Source organism: Poeciliopsis prolifica, unplaced genomic scaffold, assembly GCF_027474105.1.
Source record: "Poeciliopsis prolifica strain line A6 unplaced genomic scaffold, Auburn_PproV2 SCAFFOLD010, whole genome shotgun sequence".
Lineage (NCBI taxonomy): Eukaryota > Metazoa > Chordata > Actinopteri > Cyprinodontiformes > Poeciliidae > Poeciliopsis > Poeciliopsis prolifica.
The window spans coordinates 1,220,203-1,245,547 of record NW_026562385.1 but is presented as its reverse complement, the minus strand read 5'-3'; the positions used below and the strand labels follow the sequence as shown (position 1 = coordinate 1,245,547).

General features: G+C 38.5%; 5 protein-coding genes across 10 annotated transcripts; 3 read left to right on the top strand and 2 right to left on the bottom strand.

Annotated features, from left to right (window-relative positions):
- Window positions 1–2,756: 2,756 nt before the first annotated feature.
- On the top strand, window positions 2,757–3,722 carry LOC129363172 (G-protein coupled receptor 183-like). The gene has a single exon (XM_055035081.1). The coding sequence runs from the start codon at window positions 2,757–2,759 to the stop codon at window positions 3,720–3,722; it is 966 nt and encodes a 321-aa protein (XP_054891056.1).
- Window positions 3,723–4,136: 414 nt separating this feature from the next.
- Window positions 4,137–7,549, bottom strand: LOC129363164 (zinc-binding protein A33). Its single transcript, XM_055035067.1, has 6 exons — window positions 6,870–7,549; window positions 6,626–6,721; window positions 6,308–6,538; window positions 6,208–6,230; window positions 6,012–6,130; window positions 4,137–5,916 (listed from the first exon to the last, which is right to left on the bottom strand). The coding sequence occupies exons 1-6, from the start codon at window positions 7,254–7,256 to the stop codon at window positions 5,378–5,380; spliced, it is 1,395 nt and encodes a 464-aa protein (XP_054891042.1). The 5' UTR covers window positions 7,257–7,549; the 3' UTR covers window positions 4,137–5,377.
- Window positions 7,550–9,108: 1,559 nt separating this feature from the next.
- Window positions 9,109–11,870, top strand: tubb4bl (tubulin, beta 4B class IVb-like). Its single transcript, XM_055035068.1, has 4 exons — window positions 9,109–9,417; window positions 10,109–10,217; window positions 10,296–10,406; window positions 10,492–11,870. Exons 1-4 carry the CDS (start codon window positions 9,361–9,363, stop codon window positions 11,547–11,549), a joined length of 1,335 nt encoding a protein of 444 aa, XP_054891043.1. The 5' UTR covers window positions 9,109–9,360; the 3' UTR covers window positions 11,550–11,870.
- A 2,812-nt stretch (window positions 11,871–14,682) lies between these two features.
- On the bottom strand, window positions 14,683–18,844 carry crb3a (crumbs homolog 3a). 6 transcript variants are annotated; one of them, XM_055035090.1, is made up of 6 exons: window positions 18,740–18,844; window positions 18,450–18,666; window positions 18,268–18,351; window positions 17,775–17,962; window positions 15,562–15,602; window positions 14,683–15,241 (listed from the first exon to the last, which is right to left on the bottom strand). In XM_055035090.1, the coding sequence occupies exons 4-6, from the start codon at window positions 17,896–17,898 to the stop codon at window positions 15,032–15,034; spliced, it is 375 nt and encodes a 124-aa protein (XP_054891065.1). In that variant the 5' UTR covers window positions 17,899–17,962; window positions 18,268–18,351; window positions 18,450–18,666; window positions 18,740–18,844; the 3' UTR covers window positions 14,683–15,031. The 6 variants fall into 6 exon arrangements, with proteins under 6 accessions (XP_054891065.1, XP_054891067.1, XP_054891063.1 ...); XM_055035092.1 differs by having other exon boundaries at window positions 17,775–17,976; window positions 18,268–18,666; XM_055035088.1 differs by having other exon boundaries at window positions 18,268–18,666.
- A 1,350-nt stretch (window positions 18,845–20,194) lies between these two features.
- On the top strand, window positions 20,195–25,148 carry asf1ba (anti-silencing function 1Ba histone chaperone). Its single transcript, XM_055035087.1, has 4 exons — window positions 20,195–20,560; window positions 21,831–21,946; window positions 22,075–22,251; window positions 24,404–25,148. The coding sequence occupies exons 1-4, from the start codon at window positions 20,452–20,454 to the stop codon at window positions 24,593–24,595; spliced, it is 594 nt and encodes a 197-aa protein (XP_054891062.1). The 5' UTR covers window positions 20,195–20,451; the 3' UTR covers window positions 24,596–25,148.
- The last annotated feature ends 197 nt before the right edge of the window (window positions 25,149–25,345 follow it).

Sequence of the window (25,345 nt, the reverse complement as noted above, 5' to 3'; positions counted from 1 at the left end):
CACATTAAAAATTGTAAAAGTGTTCTTTTAGAAGTGATTCTAAAATCCATGTGAAATACAGTACACTACTGCCCCCTCAGGCACAACAGAGTTGGTGCAACCAATTCACACTGGTTTCTGTACATCTCTGAGGTGTGATTTACACATTAGTGCAACAATCATCGTGGGTTTTGTCTCATCTCCTCACAAGGGAACAGAACATTGAGTCCTGCTTACCTACACAGTGCCTCAAATGCAATTAGCCACTCTCAGAAACGATCACTTCTAATACCCGCTGACACACAAATCTCCAGTTCCTTTTTTTCCGTCTCTTTAATTGACACTGCAGAGACGGCCTTCGTGACCTGTTTTTTAAGGCTCCGTATCCTCTTTTGGATGCATGACCGGGACGTGGAAATGTTCTCAAACATCTGTGCCTTTGAGCTAAATGTCTCTAGTAATATGGATAAAAAGCAACAGATTCTTCTTTGTGAAATCTGGAGGGCTGATCTTTTCAGAGTCCATATGCTAAATATCCAAATAGGAAGGGAGGATGCAGAAGCATGTGTTGCACAGCAAACGCCTTGATAAAATTAGCACAAAATGTTTGAAAATCTAAATCAAGACAGAGACACTGCAACATCTGCCCTGTAGATAAATTTGTCACACGAGTGTAAAACAATAGCCATCATTTGACACACAAAGAACCTTCCCACATTAAAAAAAAATCGAAAGCACTCAACTGAAGAGGTCCATATTATCTCTTGATATCTAAATGTTCCTCCCTCACTGGTTGGCGTCAAACAGATGACACACCAGACAACAGATATATGAGCGCCGTTGGACGACACCCTGCATCAATCGTAGGAATCAAGATAGAAGAACATACCAAACGGTGAGTATAAATTCTGAAGTCTAACAATTACATACATATTTTTTGATGGTTGTGTCATAAAATGTGTCAGAACAAGAACACTAAAACTGACTTTAAGAATCAATTTATCCTAGCTGATAAAGGTTGACTTTATTTACTAAAATTTATGAGAACAAGTAAGTTTGATTAAATTTTCCTTTGGGATCAGTAAAGTATTTTATTTTCATTATTTGCTGGAAAAAGGGAAGACAACTAAAGTTTGTAGGCCTAACTTACAAAAGGCAACTATTGCTTTTTTTTTTTTACTTTCATGTGAATTTCAACTTTTGCTCACCTTCTATATAAAGGACTGTAAGTTTCAGTATCAAGTCAAAGTGTCTGTAAAGTTGATGGTTCTTGTGATTTTCAGCATATTTTAAAGGCACAAAGGCAACATGACCAATTTAGCATATGACAATGAAGATAAAGCATGTTCAAATACTTATTACTGTACAATTAACGAATATTATTTTAAATTGTTTGCCTGTAACTGACCAGCAACCTATTCAGGGCGAACCCTTCTTCTCACCCATAGGTATAGACAATAGATGGTTATTTAAAATATTTTTTATGACAGAAAACTTTTCAGTCGCAAACATTAAAAAAAGTTTTTGAAAAGTTTACTTTCATAACTTGATAGAACAAACTTAACCCTTTACAAGACAGGCACACAAATAATTCAATTATATGCAAATGGCTCAAGTCATTTTTTCAACAACTTCAAAATTGCAAATTTAGTCATGCTGTAGATGAACAGACAGCCAACGTTTTAGATTGTTCGTTGTTTATTTCACTGTCAAAAGATGTGCTTGAAGGAGAAAAAAAAACAATTGACTTTGTTTGTAATCTCGAAGGAAAAGCTTATTGGTTAAAAACTCCAGTCGTCTGCAGGTGTGATTAATCCCACAGGAGTGTGACTGGCCTGAGGTGAGGCCTGTAGCAGAGGGAGGTTGGAAACACCATTCGCAGGGGGGCTGAGGCTAAAAACGGTCTACAATGAAGCAAATCAGTCCCCTTGATGGCAAGGAATAATCACAGGCTGGTCTCAGTAGTCCATAGCTGGAGGCAGCTCAGGTGTAATGACTTTAAGAGAGTGTTTAAGTTTGAGATTGTGTGCAGAGCAATAATCAGAGCTGTAGCAAACAGTTTTCCAGCTTTAAGTACAATCTGCAGAGACTGAGTTCCTACTTCCAGGAAAATATACAGAGATTGCAGCCAACACATAAGTGACCCTCATATATTAAAACATCTTTTCATCATTCAAATGTATCAAATTGATTTTCCGTTTTAGCATTCTTTGTTCAGAAATAGCTTGCGAAACAATCGCATGTAGTGACTGACCTTTAAAAAGCTCTAGAACATCTACGATCATTTATTGTCGGCATGCAAAGTATGACCTTTGTTGTTTAAAACCGAGAGCTGATGCTCTTTTATTCTCTTATGAAAGGATGTTGGAAGGTGTCTCTGAAGTGTCTTAGACATATTGTTGTTCAGGGAGTCGCGTTTCCCGGAGGGGAGCCCACACAGACCCAATAACAAAATAACAGCCTGAGGAGAGGTCCTGTTGGTGTTTGTAACGTGTTTTTACTGTCTGACAGCTGCCTCTGCAGCCACTTTGTTCCTGCTGAGATTCGACTGCTCAGAGATCACAACCCAAGGGGACTAATAAAGAACAGCATGTCTGATGTGACAGTTTGGAGTTTTGTTCAGTTGGGAAAAGGCTATGAAATAAATGAAATAAATCATCAAGATAACTCTGGGCTTTAATGGAAAAATCCTTTCTCGCTGTTGTTGTATTAGTTGGATAACAACCACAACTTTTGTTCCATTCTCTCTTTCAGAGTTCTTCCGTTCGCTGGTCAACATGGACAGATACATCTTGCAACTTAACTCAACCTCTGTTTCTGCACAAGTCCCTCACAACACCACAGTTAATGTCAACGCCACTGTTAAACATTTTAGCGTGTTTGATGGCTGTGAGAAGTACTTTGAGGGAGTTCTGTTTGATCTTGCTTTACAAATCATCAATGTAATTGTGGGAATACCTGCCAACGTTCTTGTCATTGCAATTCTTATTCACAATCGCAAAGAACCGTCCACTTCAGACCTGTTCCTGGGTTGCTTGGCCTTCATGGATGCCTACTTTGGCACCATGACCCCTCTAAACTTTTTAAATCTTTACATCTGGCATAGCAAAGAGGTCTGGTCAGCGGTTAAGTTTTCCTTCGGTGTTAAAGACACCAGCGGCCCACTGTTTCTTTCTTGCATCTGCCTGGATCGATTTGTGGCCGTGCTCTTTCCGATCACGTTTGGGCAGCTGAAACCCATCAAATACAGATTGAGCCTCACACTGCTGGTACTCTGTCTCACCTTTGCCTACTCTACAGCCAAGATGGTGGGCGGTTTTCCCAATTTCGAGAAGGTGTTCACTGGCGAGGTCCTTGCAACTTTTACCTGGATGGTGGTCTGTAATGTTTGCATTTTATGGGCCCTGAAGAAATCTCGTGGCGCCGGGAAAGACGACATGCATCCCATGAAGAAGAAGGCTTTCAACATGGTGCTCTCCATCCTCCGTATCATTATTTTCAACTATTTGCCCCTTGTTGCACTGTTTCCATTTGAAGATCATTACACCCCTGATGTGTTTCGTTGCTATGTGCAGCCCATTGGCTTCGCTTTTCTAAACATTAGCAGCACTATCCAACCACTTGTCTACTTGTCCCGTCTGGAGAAGGTTCCTTTCCTTCCAGATGCTTGCATTAAGAAGTTCACTTCCTGCATCACCACAGAAAAAAATAAAAATATGTCCACACAAAGACCATCAGCTTAGATTTGTAAGACTACATGATGAAAACAAAATATACTGTGATGAAATAGACTGAAGGAATTTTTTTCCTCTAGAAATGTGTTTAGATCTAATGTTATTTCCATACCACGTAAATAAAAGCAGTTTTGAGAAAACGTGTAATGATATAATAATGTAAGTTTGTCCATCTCAGCTTGATATTGTAACAACCTTATTGCGACATGAAATCTATTGGCATGTAATAACTTTTACTCACAAGTCAATTGTTTGGGTTTGGCGCCCTCTTGTGTCTAAAAATAAACTATAAAAAAGAACACTGCTTTTTTTTTTGTTTGTTTTTTTTTTCTAATGTGAATTTGGCTGTATTTTTATCAAATTCACTGAGCTGATTCCAAACATGTACATCTCACAACAAAAAATAGGACAAATCAGCCAAGATCTTCACAAAGAATCTTTACTACTCGTGACAAACACAAGGCAGCGACAAAATTACACAGACGGTGAAAATACACCACAGTATTTTCTATTACTGTCCTATGAGCAAAAAAATCAAAATAAATAAACCACCAGCCAATCTCCGAAATAACATATCAAATATAATGACACTGTTTACATATTTTAATATTTGGCTCAGCTTGTGTTCCTAGAACTAAATTAAGATCCTGAAACCTTACAACCCAAATAACAATTTTTGATCTTGGGGCAGCTCAATGTTTCATGGACCTTCAAAAAACTTAGCATCAAGTTTTAGAAGAAGGAAATTTGTACAGATTGTTTTATTTAAAGAGAAAAAATCTGAATAATGAACAACACTTATTTAGCAAGCTAAGACAAAAAAAACCTAGCTCTAGTCCAAATGTTGTGAAATATCTAAAACTCAATTTAGTTTTGTTTAACAATCTCTGACAATTATAAAAACATTCAGTCCTTGTATAAAATTATTTATTTAAAATAATAAATAAATAAAATCGAAGAAAAGTGCAATGAAGATTTATCTTCAGTTTCCTTTACTCTGATATTTTCACACAAACAATTGTCCAAATCCATCTCCACTTGTGACATAACAAACTTGTGGAAGAACATGGTCTGGTTACATCTGGCAGAAAAATACCACAATCCCCTGAACAAACAGTCTTGGTAGTAAAACAAGGGGGCAGCATCATGCTGTGGGATGTTTTTCTAGTGGGGATAAAGCATCTGGTTAGAAAACCGAACATATGCCATGAACGTTTGACTTCTAGCACCTGTTACTGCAGCAAAACGTGGTTTTACAACTTAATATAAAAGCATGCCACACTTCAGTTTTTATTAAACTGCCGTCTCTTTTTCCTTCCACTTCACAATTATGCAACACTTAAAATCCCAATAAAATACTATAATGTTTGCCTTATATGTAAAAAGCTGAAGAATTATGAATACTTTTACAAACGCTGCTTGTACTTGTTTTCTATTTGGGGAAGGGAGTCTTTTATGTAATGCCTACAAGCAAAGTTTAGTGTTTCAATAAGATTAGTTGGATTTGAGAGGATGGAGTTGGTTTGAAGTAAAAGCTGAAAGTGTCTGTGCTTAAACATGAAGATTTGTGTCCAGAACTTTATAAAATGAAGGGAGACCTTTAGGAACATTGTTTTGGGAGAACAGGAAAGCTAAAAAAAGAAAAAGAAAGAAAGAAAACCTACTTACTGGTGCAGCACTGTGATAAGCACCTTCTCTGGCATTATTCTCAGAGGGTGACTACTCTGTGTATAAAAATATGGCAGTAAAGGCTCTGTGAATGTCTGTGTGAAAGCATACAGGAGCGAATTGTCCACAGGGTCAAAAAATGACACTGTTCCCTTGTTGTAATCCAGTTGAACTTTGACCTGTTCGGGCTTAGTTGTAACAGTCAGCAGGGTGGGTGGCGAGCTCATTGCTCTGAGCTCTCCGTCCCGGAAGCACAAAGTCCAAAAGCCATTTTCAGGCCGAGCTGCGACCTCGGCGTTCCTAGGCGCAGACAATGAGGCCACGCCCAGGAGCCAGTCCTGATTACTTCCTGTTTCCACAACCCAGTGGTGGCTTCCTGAGCCGAGCGAGGTCGTTCCTACTACTTCTGCACTCACGTGGAAGCGCTCAGGGTTGTCAGGAAAACAAGTGGGCTGCTGTGAGTAGTGAAGGGAAGTGAGGTCTTCGGATAGGACGAGGCATGGGTGTGCTGTGTTTGGGTCTAGAGTTACAGAGGCTACAAAGCAGAAAATTAGCCAGAGTATTGACCACCTACAAATCAGGTTTGTGGTGGATAATTCTTCTGTTATATAATTGTTTAAATATACTTACTGTAGTCAATCTTGTCCAGTATTTTTTCCCAGACACTGTATTTTAGGTTAGAGAGGTATTTTGTTGCATCTAACAGTAAACCGGACAAGTTATCTAAATCATCCTCCATATCTTTATCCCTATGATAAAAGCAGAGTAATAATTACAACATATGTGTATTTTATAACATTAATGTTTTGAAATATTATCAACCTACCTTTCCTGAGTGACTCTAAAATTCTGAAAGAAACAAAACAGCATTAAGGATAACTGTGTTTTTAATCCTCAACAGTACTGCTGCGTTGTGTGGCTCGTACCTTTAACATAATCATATCATCTTCTCTGAGCTGTGTTTTGATGGCAGACATAGTCGCAGCGACAGAAAGCATTTCTGCTGAAAGTTCGTTCATTTTTTCTTTGATCGATGCTGTCTTCTCCTCTTCCTCACGCTTCACAGCTTCTCTACGGACCGACTCTTCATCACAAAGGGCTTGATGTAGCTGCTCAAACTGGTTTTTTATCTTTTTTTGAGTTGTTAGCGTCTGATACTGTCAGGAATATTATCAGAAACACGTTATAATGTTTTCTGTCTTTTTTATGGCAATAATTGTTGCTTCTGTTTAACCATGCATTACCTTAATGTATGCCAGCATGTCAGCAGAGGTCCTGTGTTTTCTTTGGAGGTGTTCCAGTTTGCTTTCCAATCTGTTCAGTGTGAACTCCAGTTTTTCCTGGAAGCCAAACATATCCAAACAGCAGACATCATATCGGGTGTTTTTGCTCTTGTCTCTTTCTCTGACACAACGGTTGACAATCAGGATGGACTAGTAGAACCGCATTCTGTCAACAGCTCTTAAAAAGGCAGTTTATTTCCCTTACCTTGCAGTCCAGAAGTGCCTCTTCAACCGGGGAACAGTCGTGATTTTTATGAAGTTTGGAAGCGTGGCACACCACACAGATGGGCTGTTCGTCAGCCAGACAAAACAGCTTCAACTTCTCCCCGTGTAAGCTGCACCTCCCCTGCTCCTCCAGAGAGTTTTGCCTCCTCAGCTGCTGAAGAGCTTCACAGACATTCTTCAGGGCTAAATTGGACAGAGGAGGGCATTTGGACCCTTTCCTTCTGCAAACTGGACATTCCCCTGTCTTTGTGTCCCAACATTTCTTCAGACAGCTCCTGCAGAAGCTGTGGCTGCACGACAGCAGAACAGGGTCCCTGAAGATGTCACAGCACACTGGACATGTCAGATCCTCCTCTGGAAGAGACATGATCCTTACCTTGCGAATGTCAAACGCTCAGTATTAAAAAAGAAAGCTCTTTCGCGTTGGTTCCAACACACGCCGTCCTAAAATCTCAGTTTGTGCTAACTGCAAGCTGTTCTATTGTTCTTGACGAGAAGAGGAAAATGTTCCTGGTTTTCCTGTGCTTGTCCTCTGTGGGTGTAACATCAGTCATGCAGCAGTGTGAGAAAGCCCCGAATGTAGCATGGCTGGCAAACAGGAAATAAAGCCTCATTGGCCAGTCGAGAAGGAACTAAAAACTGGTTGGTAACTTTTTACAAGGCTGGAATGTGATCTTTCAAGACATAAATTCAAATGTTTCGGTTGTGACATCTGTGTTGACGGCTCAAAGCAACACAACAACAAGCTGCTTTCAACAATAGGAGCTCTAAACAATTTTCTCTGGCAAATGGCCATCAGATCAGAGGAGAGTGAGATATAAATAGTTCAACTTTAGTTGAAATAGTTCAACTATTTTTTGTGTATGAGTGAATTTAGAACCTGCAGTTTCGCTGTCAAATTATCACTTAGGTTCAAACTGTGGCCTCACTATGTTGGCAAGTGAATTTGGAAATTAATTGGCTTGAAATCCTGATTAAAAAGATTTTAGTTTTGGATCAAAATGTGAGACTAACGGAGAAGTGGAAGAAAAATGAAGCAGAGAGAACTTACGGAAAACACAGAAACAAACACAAGTAGTAAATAAAAAGAAACACTCATGTAAAGCACATTAACTAACAGAAAGGACACACTAAAATGGCAAGAGCTAAGCAAATAAATGAAGATAAGAAAGTTATCAATACAGAAACTGAAATGAAAATAAATTAAGTTATAACAGTTCAAGATGTCTAAAAGTGTGTAAATTTATGCAGCTATGTTAAAGGATTTTTGTGCACATATTTTACATTGAATACATTCGCTATATTTTTAATTAAATTGTAAAGGACACATGTCAGATCAAATGTGGAAAAAGCTTCATCTTGATCTTATTTATACCCCTGTCCAATAAAGTTTGAACGGGGGTATGTGTTTTTGAAAACAACTGTATTTCAGATAATATTTTAATAATATTTGCTAAAATCTCAGTGCTGCTGTACCGCATTCTTTCTTTGTTATCCTGCTTTAGTCTTTTTCACTCTCCTGTAACTGAGTGGAAGATACAAATAGATTACAGATGGAGAGCATTCAAATTAAAAGTGTCTGCTGGAAGAGAGGATGTATTTTTAGGTTCTGGTGACCATTTTTACACTGTGAACATATTATTTTAGAATGTTAGACAGTTGATAATTATATCATTTAAATAGTTGTGCTTTTTCATAAATACAAAATGCTTAATTATTTAAATTCAGTACCTGGTGTTGCCTTTAAACACCATGCAGCCGATGAATGCTGAATACATTGACAACTTGTTTTGCAACATTTCTTTTTTTTTTTTTTTTCTCTGTATTATTAGTCGGGCAGAATAAGTCATGCATCAAATTTTATTTTCTTTGTAACCTGATGCCAGGTTGCAAAGTTAGAGAGACAATTAACAGCAATTAAAAGTGCCATTTTGATAAGACTGAAGGGAACCAGCGAGGGAAATGTTTTTGCATCAATATAAACTGATTCTTGGGTCCTTTTTGGTTCCCACCAACATGCCAAAGTTCCAGCATGGCACCTAAAAAAGTATTTTGCATTTTGTATCATTGTATTTTTAAACACAATGAAATTCTAAATAAAATGGATTTGATCTCATTTCATGCCGAACATGAGCAGCTGATCAAACTGCCTCCCACAGCCTCTGCGCATGCCCAGTGTGTGCGTGTCTTGTGCTTTGCAGCGGGTCAGTCGGTTCGTGAGAGAATCTAGAGGAGTGATGCAGCCGCTCGCATCCTATCCACCATTTCCACGGGGTTTTGGCTCCTCCGGTCTTTGGTTGCCATGGCGATGACGTCAGGTTGCACCACCGTTTCAGACCAGTAGAGAGGATCTTAAAGGCGGCGCAACAAATCCTGCACAATCGACTGCAGCAGGGAGCCATCATCCCGTGTATCTCCGGCGCTCAGATTCGCAGCTCCTACTCGACCATCCTCCCGTCTCTCTGCCCAAAATGCGCGAGATTGTGCACCTGCAGGCCGGCCAGTGCGGAAACCAGATCGGAGCAAAGGTAGTTCATGTTTTATATGTGCAGACCTCTGCATCGTAGAAAGATTTGTGCAGATTCTCACGCAGACGCACCGCTGTCGGCCGCCGCTAGTCCATCCTCTCGGAATTCTCCAGAAGGAACTCCGTGCAGCGAATCAGAAATCGTTGCAGCGCTTTGAATATGCAAAACGCGTCAAAACATTAATTATCATCAATTAACCGCGTGAAGTTTTCTGCAGTGCATGCTTTAGCTATAGAAATGCATATAAAATTATATTTTTATAAATAGGCTATATCTTTTCTGACTGCAGCATTAAATTTTTACGGTAATAAGATCGTGTATTGTGCGTCCTTACTCTCGGTGGAGGAGCAGCCTCCCCTCCCCCTTTTTTTCTGACCTATTTTCATCAAACCACTTTCAATCTTTTCTGCTTGACCAATAATAACCACACTTTTCTCCGGGTGAATATTAGATTGCATTTATTTTTTATATATATAATATGCAAAGAGATATTTGTCAGATCAGAAAGTGTTTCAGACTGTTGCTTTGCTCTTTAGATATGTTTTTCACTATTTAGTTTGCTTTTCATAAACCCTATATTTCTGCAAATTCAAATTTGTGATATGTTTTCATACCAGTAGGCAAAAATATGAAGTAAAGTTAACTTCTTGTTTACTTCACTCACCACCACGGCTGTTTTTTTTTCTCACAGTTCTGGGAGGTGATCAGCGACGAGCACGGCATTGATCCCACTGGTACCTACCATGGAGACAGCGACCTGCAGCTCGACAGGATCAGTGTCTACTACAATGAGGCCACAGGTAGGCTGCCCATCCAGCATTAGCAGTGCTAAACAATGATAAGATTTCATGGTTTTAATCATTTCTCAATATTTTCAGGTGGGAAATATGTGCCTCGTGCCATCCTAGTGGACCTGGAACCTGGTACAATGGATTCAGTCAGATCTGGTCCATTCGGGCAAATCTTCAGACCTGACAACTTCGTTTTTGGTATGTTTGGCAAATTTAAAGTGAATCCATTGTTTTTCATTGTCTCTGTGAATCATAAATAAAGTGGAATTTTTTTTACCTACAGGTCAGAGTGGAGCTGGAAACAACTGGGCTAAGGGTCACTACACAGAAGGAGCGGAGCTGGTGGATTCTGTCCTGGATGTGGTTCGGAAAGAGGCCGAAAGCTGTGATTGCCTCCAGGGTTTCCAGCTAACTCACTCGCTGGGTGGAGGTACCGGCTCTGGGATGGGCACCCTGCTCATCAGCAAGATCCGTGAGGAATACCCTGACCGCATCATGAACACCTTCAGCGTGGTGCCTTCTCCCAAAGTGTCCGACACCGTGGTGGAGCCCTACAACGCCACCCTCTCCGTCCACCAGCTGGTAGAGAACACAGACGAGACGTACTGCATTGACAATGAAGCCCTCTACGACATCTGCTTCCGGACACTGAAACTCACCACTCCCACCTACGGAGATCTCAACCACTTGGTGTCGGCCACCATGAGCGGGGTCACCACCTGCCTGCGTTTCCCCGGCCAGCTCAACGCCGATCTCCGTAAACTAGCAGTAAACATGGTGCCATTCCCCCGCCTACACTTCTTCATGCCAGGGTTCGCCCCCCTCACCAGCAGAGGTAGCCAGCAGTACCGCTCCCTCTCAGTGCCTGAGCTCACCCAGCAGATGTTCGACGCCAAGAACATGATGGCTGCCTGCGACCCGCGCCATGGCCGCTACCTCACCGTCGCTGCCGTCTTCAGGGGCCGCATGTCCATGAAGGAGGTGGATGAGCAGATGCTGAATGTGCAGAACAAGAACAGCAGCTACTTCGTGGAGTGGATCCCCAACAACGTGAAGACCGCTGTCTGCGACATCCCGCCACGTGGCCTCAAAATGGCCGCCACTTTCATCGGCAACAGCACGGCCATCCAGGAGCTATTCAAGCGCATCTCCGAGCAGTTCACCGCTATGTTCCGCCGCAAGGCCTTCCTCCACTGGTACACAGGCGAGGGTATGGATGAAATGGAGTTTACTGAGGCCGAGAGCAACATGAACGACCTGGTGTCCGAATACCAGCAGTACCAAGACGCCACCGCGGAGGAGGGCGAATTTGAAGAGGAGGGAGAGGAGGAAGTCGCATAAAATAATCTCCTCTCACACAGCTGCCATACCTCATTTTACATCACACATCTCCCAGCCCTTTTTTTCTCTCCACTCTTTCCATCTGAAATGGAAAAGTTCTCCATATTGAGCAAACTAGATTGGTGTTGCTTTAGTGTTTGACGTTGATATTAACTGGTACTAGTGATGTGATTGGTTTACAAAGTTGTGTATGTTGTGAAAGCACTGGATCTTTGAGCTCCATACATTTGTCCTGTCATTGCCTTGCCACGTCCAAAAGCAAGTCATTTTAACTGTGAAGCCTTGAAAGTGAAGAATTGAATAAAATCACATTGAAAGGCCTGTCTCATGCCTCTGAGTTCATTTGGTGTAATCTCAAACATCTGCATAACCATCAGTGCTGTTTTGTTTAAGACAATCCTGAAGATCTATTTGTGGTATTTTTAGTTGTATTTAGATATTTCATGATACTTAACCTAAATTCAAACCTTTTGAAAACAAAAGAGAAAATTAGAAACGATCTGTTTGATAAATATTAAGACTGTCTGATCACAGACTATAATTTAGGCTGATAAATTGAAGGAATACGATTTAAAATCCACTTGCAGTCATTTTATATTTTTCTTCAAATATAGAACAAAAGAATAAAAATTGGGCAAAAATGTTTATATAAGTGTTGATTCATCTAGAGAGAGATCTATGCAAAACCTGATGAAGCTTTTCTAGACAGTAATATTCTACATAAGCAGTTATTACTAGCATAAGAATATTTATCCAGCCAACTCCATTGTCTGCATTTCCAGTCTAATTTTACCATCTTAAATAACAAGTCCTCCAATCTTGGCTCTCATTTATTTCTGTCCTTGAGAACAAACAGTTTGCTTGGTTTAAACTTGCCTTTCTGTGCTTAACCCAAAAACCTTAAAAGATAAAGCACAGTTAAAACTGACACTGATAAGGACTTGTTTAATAAATTTGTAAATCATCTTTAATGTTTGAAATATGTTTAAGATTACTGGAATAACAATTGAAACTAATCAGTCAGATTTAAAGACTGGATATTTATGTACTGCTTTACACAGAGTCCAATGAAACATAGCATTTGACCTCTTACAGATTTCACTTTTGCTACACTGAAAACTTTAAATAAAATCTAGGGCCATTAGAAAGTTTTACTCAACTGGTTGTGTCCACATTGATACCATCAATCATTTGAAATAACGAGCATAAGTCCCTTAAATCCCTGTGGCAGAATTCTGACCCTCTCTTGTCTGCAGAGTAGTTTTTAATCCAGCAACAGTTTCTGTGGTATCCAATCCAAGTGGTCTGCGATTCATAATTCATGTCTATTGCACAGACAAATCAAGCAAGCATGCAGTGAAACAGCCCAGATTATCACATTGTTACCTTTATGACTGTACTAGTTTCATGTTAAATGAAACAGAATCCAACCTTACAAAGCGTTCATTTTTATTATTATTATTATTAATCGACAGCACATTCTCTCCAAGGTCTTGGGGATCATCAAGAAAATGTTTTAGGAAATGTGAAACTGTCCTTTCTTTAATGTTTGATCAATGGTAGTTTTGGCCTTGCAATTTTCCACCAGATTGTTTTACCCAGACCTGCAGGAGGAGTCGTCACTGACTGGTTTTTCCAGGAAAGATTCATCACTCTTCAATGCCTTCTCTATTTTTGGATAAATTTTCTCATTGTTGCTGTTCAATGGAGATCAAAAACCATGGGAAGTTTTCTGTAAACAATTCTGGTGAAAATGACTATTCATCTTTCCTTGAATTTCCTTAAATCTTGGTGAGCTTCACGTTGTCTATTCTGGTGATATAGTGATTCTCCAGGTCAGACCTGAGTGTGTCTATTGAAACTAAAGCAAAGGAATATGGTTAATCACCGTTAGTTAATGATTTAACAAAGTTGATAACTGCTTCTTTAGAAAGGGCCAAGTTTATTTGGATTGTCTATCCTTAATTAACCAAACCATCAAAGAAAAACTGCCTCTTTTACAAGCTCAATGTAATAAAGGGGAGCAAAAACCAGGATTTAGCAGAACCAGAAGGCAGGTAAATTTTGATGCAATTTAGATTAAATCCATTAGATATTACAGAAAGCTCTACCCTCGACATCTATAGACCGAGTGAATCTATCAATTTCTCCCAAAAAGGTCAAAAGTCTTTGTGTGGCATTATTAGTTACTAAGGTAGTCTCACATTGTATTCAAAAATACAAGAAAGTCTTTTCAGTACCATAGAGAAAAAGACATTCATAATCTATACCTCCATTAAAGATTTGTAGACTTACAGCCAACCAACATTGTTTATATTTTTACAATCCAATCTTGTAAGATAGTGATAGCAAAGTTATTTGGAGCCATCGGTGATAGCCTTTCATTATGAATCATCAGTTTGTAACATACAGTAAGTCCCTGGTGTGAACTGAAGCCTGGGACAATGAAATGTTTCTGTTATCAGATGGTACAGTCAAGTGCTTTCCCTCTGCTAGTTTTTCAAAAAATAACCCAACCGTGACTCTGCTTTTACTCTTCTCACATTCTTGTTACCGGAAAGGCTTATCTGAAAAGTTGTTTTATCATTCTGAGACTTTTTGTACAAATGCAGTGATAAGGTTTCTCATCCTGAGAACATTTTCGTAAGATCAGAAACTGTACATGTTGATACTTATTAGTTTAGACATCTGTTTCCCCAACCACATTTTGTCCATCATCTTCATACTTGACCGACACGTTCAATAACACAAACATCAAACCAATATTTCACTATTTAATTGGTAAAAGCATAAATAAATGCATGTGGAATTGATCTGATGAAATGTATGGCATTATTTATGCCACTGTAAATAAGGACTGCTTCAAGAATAGTTCAAAGTGTAAACATTTGATAGCTTTTTGCTTTTGCCTGGAGAAAATCAAAACTGTTTTCTATTTACACAACAGGTTTAGGTTAAAATAAAATCAGATTTTATATAATTCATCAAGTAAAAAGAGACTTCCATGTTCATTTCAAATGAAATTAGCTTAAAAAAATCTGACATTATAGATCAGCATAGATTCACAAGTGACTTTGTAATGGGCTTTATCAAGTGATGGGTTACATTGTCATATGAATACTACTCCCCCCCCCCCCCCAAAAAAAAAAAACATATAATAGCTACAATTAGTAATGCCTATGAAATACTGCAGTATCAAATGTGCTTATTTGACATTCAGAGTTGATTGAAGTGTTTAATTGTTCTTGATTCCCTCCATAAGATCATCAAGCGCTCCTCTGCTGTGTGCCAAGCAGAAACTATTCAGTTCTGGTTTAAAAAGGAAGCAGTGGGTTTATGCATCATGCTGTGGAGTTTAAAAACTCACTCCCCGTCCTCTCTTAAACCTGAAGTTCCTCCTCAGTTTATCAGCTTGAACCTATGTCACTTAGCAACACCGAGTGTTTGCAACTTTTTGTCCATTTTGGTATTTTGCACAAATCTCAAATGAGTCTCTCCTCCTTTGGCAGCTGTAAGGCGTCTGGTGCGGTAACGCTGCGAGGGCCAGAATTTTCCTCAGCGCTGGGCCTGTAGGTTCCTTCAGTTTGTCTTTTCTTCTTCACCACAAAGAACAGCCAGCCAAGAACGCCCAGAACTATGGCCAGAACACTCAGGGTGACTGTCGGGGCCACGATAGCTGCAATGTTTGGTCCCTGAAGGAATTAAATAGTTAATTCACAAGTTCACAGATTGCCTTGCCACTTCATAAAAGAAAGTAGCAAATGCTTCAGTTGCATTTTTGTGCTAACTCTGGTGGTGACCCCAGATGTGTTGTTGAAAATGATCACTTCTTAATTTAACTTTATATCCTCACATATCAGGGTTTTTTTTCAATTACATTTTGAATTTTGCAAATTATTTCTGCTTAAAAATGTCCTGCAATAGAACAATGAATTAATTTATATAATTTTTACATATCTTTATCTTGAATTACATTATTTTATAGAGAACATTACAAAATAATCCCACTTACTGTGTTGTTAGTAGGACTGGCGGTCGTAGAAGTGGAATTTCCTGTATAAGAAAATACAAATCTAAACATCACTTTGGTCCCAGTGAAACTGATTATAAAATCATTGTTGGAGATATGTTTTCTGTGCCACACATACAATTTTTGACTGACCACAGGACACAAATCAAAACAAACCTGACAAAAACAAACAAAGACGCCCATATTTATTAAACAGCTTGTGATTAAAGGCACAGTTTGTCCTAAGTACAAAAATTATTTTTATAAGACCATTTTCTACAATATACTTAGTGAGTTACACATTGTGAATAGTGAAGTAAAGTGTAAAAGTTACAAAGTTAAACATTTTTAGCTTAGCTTCAATGTTTGTTTTATTTCCAGGTCCACTTTTGAAGAAAACAAGTTTTTGAAAAATATCCACCTACAGTCAGTAGCTTCTCTTTTATGTATGCCTGTTCACATGTTTGTTGACACAAAGTGTAACTGGGGCAAAGACATGGCATCATCTCAAAGCATTCAGGAATTTAAATGCAGTTAAGATGACTCGTTCAAGTTCAAACCGAGCATCACAGAGAAGAAGGAAGAATATTTTGGGCATGGCCGTTGGTGCCAAATGTGGCAGACATGCTGACTTGTGTATTTTTGGAAACTGTTAATCTGCAAGGATATTCACTAACACCAGTTTCCCAGAGAATGGTCGAAAAGAAAGAAAATATCCAATGAACGGAAAGAGAACAGACAGACTTCTTGGAGATAACAGAAAGGCATCAGCAGATCCAGAAACTATTTGCTACAGCAAAGATATTTAGAATACTCTGATTGCCCGAAACATGTGAAATCTTAAAGAAGAAGGGCTACATCAGCAGAAGACTCTTTTATGTATCATTCCTTTCAGCTAAGAAAAATAAATGTTAGCTCCAATTCACACAGACAACCCTGAGTCTTTATATTATTTAAAAAACGTCAGTCTTGCTGAATTTCTATACTGCTTCACATGGCACTGTGGTGACCTCCTCTGTCACCAGATCTCAATTAAACAGAGCACTTCTGGACGAGGAGGAAGGGCTCGTCACATCAGGGACGTGCAGCAGACAAACCAGTAGAAATGTGTCATGCTATTATGTCAGCATGGACAAACTCTCCATAGTATAACCTTGTAAAATATTTTTTTGGAAAGAATTAAGGGAGTTCAAAAGGGAGTCAAATGCAGTACTTGCAAGGTAAAAAGGCCTGAGTGTCTATATCACGAGATTAGCAGCTCTAATCTCATAATGTTGATTTCAACATTGGCTAAACATAGTAACAAAATTGGTTTACAAATCATAACTGAGATGTAGCAGCCCATTAATTGGAGAAAAGACTTAGTTAGGATTAGCAAATTGACAAAATGCATGGGACCTGAACAAGAAGTCCATGTTAAATGATATTTTTCTCACAATGTATGTAAAATGAAAACCCAAGAAAAATAAAGTCAAATTACTAACACCAGCAGCATTGCATTACTCCCTATTCTTTTTATGATCTTTTTTGCAACAGATCAAGACAAAAAAAACTAAATCTGCAGCTCAGCAAATTATTTGTTGACCACTTTGGAGCAAGCAGCAGCAGATACTCCTCCAGCCGCTGCTTATCAGCCATTTGATCCTTGTCCAGCCATGTGCCCGCTCTCTCATGAAGTTTCATTGTAACTCCTTCACCAGCAGAGCAAATAAGCAGCAAGATGAGAAACATAGGAATGCAGAGTCAAAGTTTCAAGCAGGTTTGAAGAAGGGGAAAAAACTCAAATATGCCCAGTTTGCTTGTGTTAGGCATCCTAAGAGTCGTGTTAAAGAGAAAGTCTTGTTCTGAAAACCGAAACCTGTGACTAAGGTATCCTGAGTCAATCATTCACCAAATGGCAAAGAGTGAGATTTTCATGGACGAAAGTACAATTTGATAACAACCGAGGGTCAGAGAAGGGACACTGCAAAACGTTTTGTCTAAATTCAAGATTGAAGCAGGATTGTGTACCCTTCAGACAGCCTTCTCTCTTGAAAATACATCGGTCTCTTTAAATGTAATGCTCTTAGGAAACACTAACAAGCCTTTACATGTGTCCGATTTTGTCTCTGAAGATTTGTTTATGAAAAGATTTAAAAGTGTGATTGTGTGTGTGTAGGTGTGGTCGGATGCTTAGCTCATTTGTGTAGGAGTGTGGAGAATAGTCGCTTACTCACCCCATAAGGGATTACTGCTCAGCACCAGCAGTAAAACGCTCCCAACCAGGGCTTTAGGTGAGGGCAGCACCTCTGGACAGGCTGCCATCTCTGCGGGGGGGGGCAGGCTGGGGTCACTGGGCATCAGCTTGGGTCCATTTCACTGCTTCCACGACTCGCTCGGGGAACTTAACGCCTCCTTTTGACTGCTACAAGCACAGTCCTATTATCATCATTATTATTAAAGAGGAGGCTTGTGTTCTTCTGAGTTCATTGAGACACTCTGTGTTGTGTGGCTGAGTCAGGCAGCTGATACCACAACCACTGAGTCACATTCATTCTGCTGCTGAATCACCATCAACCTGCTCAGACTGCTTGAAAATAATAATAATCCCCCCCTATAAATATATAATGTGTCACAACCCGAATATAACTTTGAAACAGAAATGTCGACTTTCAGTTCTTGTTCTCATACGATTTGTTGATTCAGTTCGATAAGACGGCACACAGCTACCTGCTTTGATCCGGACGGTCGAAGCAAATCGGGAAAACATCGAACAGGTTGTTTCCTCTCGCACGAGCAGCTTCCGCCTCACTTCTGCGCATAAATAATCATCCGGATAAAACGAAATAGATCCCAAAAAAAGTAACGTAAAGTACTGAAATAGTCCTAAAATCGATTCAAAGTGTTTTTACCACCGGACTGCATCCAAGGTTGCTCTTTCAGTAGATATTTTATGCAAAGCAGGGTTTTTTTTTTTTTCAAAGATTCCCATTGGTCACATGATTCAGTTTCGTGTTACACTACCTGTGCAGTTATCTACCTGCAGCGGGGCGGACAGATCCTCCTTTGTATCAAAGTCGAAGAAAGCTGAAGTTTAGTGAAGCAGAACAGCTCCCTCCCCATGAAGCCCTTGAGGGAAAGAATAAAACATCTCCAAATCCGTTTGATTGCCTGTTTCCTCAATGTTAAATATGTATCAAACCTTTTTGTGATATGAATAAGCCTGGTTTCTGTCACTTGTCCCAAACTGCACAAGGACAATGTGAGTTCAACTGCTCTCCCTGTCCTGTCCAGCTCTCACCTGGCAACCTGCTCATGGAGGTGGCACAGAACAGCGCCTCCATCAGGTTCAACGGTTCCCATCATGAGAGGGGGGTATCAGCATTCCTGAGATATTTTAAGGATGAATTTGGGAGGCCAGCTGGTCCAATGGACTCTAATCCTCCAGTAATCTCCACTTCTCAGACTCGAGGTTGGAGTGAAAGGAAAAAGTTGCCTACCTCAAGTCTAATCTCTGCAGATCTGAATTTCTTAAGATCATTAAAAGGGCACTGAGGTGTGTTTTGTTGCGCTCCTGTTTAAAACTACATCAGTGCATTGGTTTGTGTTTTTACTATGTCTTATTATCAGTCGTTGATAATACTATAGGTAAAAAAATGAGAAGGAAAAAAAAGTTAAAGTCAATTTTCAGATATGTCTAAGTGTAGGGGATGTGCGTGTGTTACATAAAATCATCTTCTTTGTTTATTAAAAGGCTATGAATAAGTGTTTGTCTGCAGTATAGCAGACAAACATAATATATATAAAAGCAATGTCTGCAGACTGGAAAACACATTTCTTAGCCTTCTGGATGCTGTACACATTCTTTTAAATGTTATTTTTGCATAACTTCGGCTGTTTTGATCCTTAGGGCATAAAATGTGAGAAAAGTGTTTATTTTGAGAAGAATTTGAAATGTTTACAACATTTTTTCAACAATTTCGTTTGCCTTTTAAACCAACAATCTGTCTTTTTTGTGCCATTGTAATGCAAATGTTTTTATTATCATTTTATTTTTAATTTTACTTTTTGGTTTCTATTCCTTTGCTTGCAAAGGAAAAGGTTTTTCTAAATGATAAAAAAAGAGTGACTGAAATATGTCAGTACATATATATATATATATATATAAAATCTATTTAATAAATAATTGTAGGAAATTTATAACACCCGTATCTTTTGCACCATGTGCTACTGACATAAATTTTGGCACACAAAATGAATGCACTTTCTTGTCAATCAAAACCTAAACAAGATATCTATGGTGTCTGTTGCGACCAAAAATAAGAACCTATTTTTTATTCATGCAATGTTTTTAAATCTTCTTGAAAAACAGTCAAAACCAGAGTGCATTTTTGCAAATGCACAAACATCATATGTTTTGCTCTTGATACTGTGTATCAAGGACATGGTCAGTATTTTCCGACTATGCCTGTACTCTTGTTATGTACAGTGATAGATTTTTTTTTGTTTGGACTATCTCAGATAATTTAGAAAGTAAAAAAAAAAACGTTTACAGCTGATGTTGTGTGATTTTACCACTAGGGGGCAGTAAAGGCAGTCCATCTCTGTTTTCAAGCAAGCGCACTGCACGTCCTCCACGTACTTACGGCTTGCCATACTCGCAGTGACATCTGGGTAGGACAGTCAAAACGGCGGGAGGGCGGCAATTTATTGTTAAATACTAAGACACATTACCTAGTTTAACATTGACATCGTGTCAAGTAAAGTATTTTCCGTGTGGTTGAACCGGTAAACACGGAGGTGTGTCTCGGGTAGATCTATTACTAATACTCACGTGGTAGTGCCGCTGTTAAAGCTCTTCTTGGAATCTGGACGTTTGTTTTTATTAGCCCCGAGTTTAGCTCCCCAGCAACAATGGCAAAGGTACAAGTGCTGAATGTAGCCGTGTTAGACAACCCGAGTCCTTTTGGAAACCCTTTTCAGTTTGAAATCACCTTTGAATGTATGGAAGACCTTCCTGAAGGTGAGTACCATCGCAGAAAAACCTCCATATAACTGCTTGTGTGACGCTAAAAACAGACTCCTTGGTGGAGGCTAACGGCTATCTAACGGTTTACTTCGGTTAGAGTTAACAGCGAGCTGTACAGAAAAAAACTTTTGATACAGCTTGGCTTGAATATTCCTCGCGATAGACACTGAGAATATTCGCATAGTACAGTTTTGTTTAAATGTAGCCTTCTCGATTTGACTTTCAGAGAAAAAGGAGAGACAGCAAGTTCAATTTGTTGCAGTTTAAAAGTGTAGCACAAATATAAAATGACAGTTTTTGCTACGCAACTAAAATTAAACACTAATGGGCAAATTCAATCATTCTATTCAACACATGATATGACATTTGTGAAATACAGTTAAAGGGGAAAACTAGCTGATTTACAAACTAAACAAAGATTTAAAAATTAAACAGCAACAATGACCTTGCATTTAGTTTAAGCATCGAGGTTTATTGAGTTCACACCTTTCATCAGTTATAATGAATCTGAGCTTTCACTTTGTTTATATGTTTAGGTTCAGAATAAAAGGTTTGCAAAATGAAGACGGATATGGCACATTTTCCTCTGTTCATATTTATGGAAAATTTTATAAATTAAAGCACAGTAGTTTCCAAACTAATGTTAATAAAACTGGATCCCAAAATATTTTACAGGTACTTTTAGTGTATTGCTGTTGTAGAAATGCAGAAAAAGCTGCTCAAACCGGCATTTGTTGAAACATCTATATTTGGCAAATGTACCTCCATAACATTTATACTCAATGATAAGAGCCAACCTGAAAGCTCCTAAGAGCCACTTGCAGCCCCAGAGCCACATGTTGCAGATAATTGGAAAGTCATCAACAACCAGTGAAAAGATTAAGCTGAATCTGATTGCTACTGCCAACAGGTTGACTGCAACACTGAAAAAGCTGCAGGGATTTCTAACAAGTACAGAGTTCTAAATGATGTTTTGGCAATATTCTGTATTCTCTATTGAATACAGAAAGTCTTCTGGTGGCATAATTGAATGTTCTTCAGCACCTAAAAGAATCTCCATGAGGTCTGGTGTCTGGTGGCCAATCCATGTGTGGGTGGAAATTCTGCTTCATGCTCCCACAATCAGTCTGTTGATATCCTTTTTTGGGACTCCTAATGCTGGAATCACTAAATTTGAACAAATGAGACAACCTAAAACTTGCTTCACGTTTATGCATTGTAGTTAACTCCTTTTTAATGTGTAACTATAGTATATTTTTTTTAGACCTAGAATGGAAGATCATCTATGTCGGTTCAGCAGAAAGTGAGGAGTATGACCAAATCCTGGACTCTGTTTTGGTTGGGCCTGTACCTGCTGGGAGACATATGTTTGTTTTTCAGGTATGTTTGTCTTCAGAAAATGTAAAAAGAAAAAGAATACTAGAAAGGTGACTGTTTAACTGTACATGTGTCTTATGTAACACATACTCCATTTGAAGTTTTAATGCTTTTGTTTTTTCTTTTGTCAGGCTGACGCTCCAAATACTGGTTTGATTCCTGAAAGTGATGCTGTTGGCGTAACCGTAGTTCTAATTACATGCACTTATCGTGGCCAGGAGTTTATTCGAATTGGTTACTATGTGAACAATGAATACACAGACCCAGAGCTTCGTGAAAATCCTCCAATCAAGCCAGACTACACACAGGTCAGACTGGTTGATTTATGCCATGGTAACATGGCTTTTGCTAACATAAATGTCTCAATGTTTAAAATAAAGTTTATACACATGAAAGAAAAATTAAACATTGACTTTATGTGTCACTGGGTAGTAAAATTCTATTTTTTGGGGGAGGGGGGGATTAGATAAACAAAATGAAAGAAATGGAAGGTAAAATGAATAGTGACTTATTTACAATTTTATAAAATGGCAAGAATTTTACTAAATTATATGAGGAAAAATAAAGTGTAGTTTTCAAATTCACTTCATTTATAAAAGGAAAAACACTGTCCCCTCTTAGTAATTTATGCTTTAACTGTGATAAACCAAAATTCAATTTCACTATCCTTACTGATACTTTCTCTATGACAAACCTGTGCAGTCAAGAAATAATTTACAGATATTCCAAAATACTCAGGGATCTTAAAAAGCAACACACCATCCCAGGATCCAAAGACACTGGGTTAAAAAAAAACATAATTTACCCTTTTCCCTCTGGAAAGGGTCATAAAGCCATTTCTAAGAAATTGAGATGCCATTATCTATCTGCCAAAATTTGTTCCAGAGTGGATTGATGATTTATCTCTGAAGTCACAAAAGAGAAGATCAAATATCTAAAGCAGTGCAGGTTTTACTCTCCTTTCTTAAAGGTCAGTGCTCATGATTCAGTTATAAGAAGGAAATTGGGCCAAAATGGCACCAAAGAAGAGTTTCAGATTGAAAAACCACCAAACCTCACAAAGGCAACTATAAGACTAACCTAGAGTTTAGATATAGTATTCTGTGGGTTGACAAGATAAAGACATCTTTCTGGAAGACGTGCATCCTGTTACATCTGGTGTAAAAATAACAGCATTTTGGAACAAAAAAACATACCGAGAGCCAAACATGTTGAATGTATTGTGATGGCTTGGAACTGCTTTGCTCATTCAAGTCTATAATTATTGAACCAGGATTTCTGTTTTCTACCAGAACATCCAGAATTTCTGGGCCATCACTTTGTGACCTTAAGCTAAGGCTCATATGGGTTATGCAACAATAGAAATGGGCCAAAGAACACCAGCAAGTTCACTTCTCGATATCGCAAAAAAATAAGTTTAAAGTTGGTACTATTGGAGCTTAGAAATCCAAATTTGAATATGATGGAGTTGCTGTGGTCTCTTCATGACTGAAAACACTCCTGGGACTGAATTAAACCCATTCTTCAGAGGACTGGGGCAAAATTACACTACAGGGTTATAAAGGCCATAGGATTGTTTGAAAACCTTTCTCTTTACTATCACTATTTGAAAACAGCATTTTGTTTTTATTCAAGCTATTTTTGTCTAATATTAACCTTTGAGAATCTAGAATAACTGAATCAATAATGCAAAAACAGGAAATCTGATAGGTGAAATCTGTAGAACATATTGATAGATCCATTCTAAGGAACTTTTACCATTTGAAGCCATTTCAGGGTTTGAGGTTTTTCTACAGAAAACTTTATTAAAAAATATCACAGATAAACATTAACAACATATTTCTTTAAAAGCAAAAGACATTGTCTGTGTTTGCCTACGTTTTTGTGCTTTCAAATTTAAAATATGAAAAGAGAAAAAAAAACATTCACACCATCAAGCATGCTTTTATGGCCCTCCAAAGTACTGTGAATAGCTAATTAGCCCATTCCTGATTATGCAATTTACAGAGATTTTCTGCCATTTTGCAAGCAATGACTCATTCAGATATTCGCTTCGATCGTAAGTTGTTGTGAGATTTGCCATAATGAGAAAGGATTTTGACTGTAGGTGTCACATTTTTTAGTCATCTCACATGTGGAATAAAAGTTCACTTACAGGCACAAAAAAGATGGGTTAAAACTGCAAAGTGATCACTTAATGTACTTCCTCATTTCATAATAAAAATGTCTTGAGTAAAAGGTTATAAGATCAAAATTTTCACTAAGCTGTTTTTTCTTTGACTGAAGAAACTGTAAGTTTCTGGTATTATTTTTCTACAGTTTTAACTTTACCTCAGTAGTTAATGGCAGTCTAAAAAACGCTTAAGTATTACCAGACACCATATTTATTTATATCATAAATCTTACTGTTCTACCATGGTAACTCATTCTGTTTTTCTTTGTATTTTTTATTTTTTTCAGCTCCAGAGAAATATCCTAGCATCAAACCCACGTGTTACAAGATTTCACATAAACTGGGAAGGCTGTGCCGAGAAAATGGAAGACTCTGAAAACGTGGATCCTACATCAAACTCCATGCTTCCCCCGTCCTGTCTGCCAGGCAAGGTCCCACCAGTGGGCATACTACCAGATAACTCTATGGATTGCTTATAGAGATACCCAAAAGGTGATGACAGATGGCAAGTTACCTTGTTTTTAAAGGATGCCTGTGGACATTCTCGTGAGGGTGAAATGACATTCAGATCTCTCAGTCATACTACTTCAGTTTTTTCTGAAACATCCTCAGTCCTCACTTCCGGTGTTTATTCCTATGAGATTATGAACATCTTAATGGAATCATTGTTCTTTTGAAGGTGCCGTTCTTGTGATTATCGAAAGCTACATTGAAGTGTTAAAAATAAATGGAAATGACGCAGCTAAACTAAATTTAACTATATGCTGCTCTATGACTTGGCCACATTCTTTGGTTGCAGAGTGAATTTGTATCTGCTTTGACATTACAGCACCGAAGTATTCAACATAAACAGCAATATGTGTGAAGAAGTTTGGTAATCTAATAATATTTGTGTGAAATTGCACTTAAACTTCTACTTAACTTGATTATTTTTTTCAGAAAGGCTTCGTAAGAACTGTATCACTTCCTGTTTTGTTTGTTTCTTTTATGAGTGAAGTTTTGTGTTACAAATAAAGAAAGGTTGTTATAGTTTTCTGCGTTACCAGTGTTGTCATTGTAATTTGGAAGACAAATTCACTTATTTAATTTATAATATCTTATTTACAGTAACCAGTTCCCACCAATTTAAGCTTAAGTGCCAGCTGTGTTTCCCTTTGTATTTTCACATTTTACTAAAAATAACCCACGTTAACGTCACGCCCAGTCACACATTGGCGGGGTAAACGAGG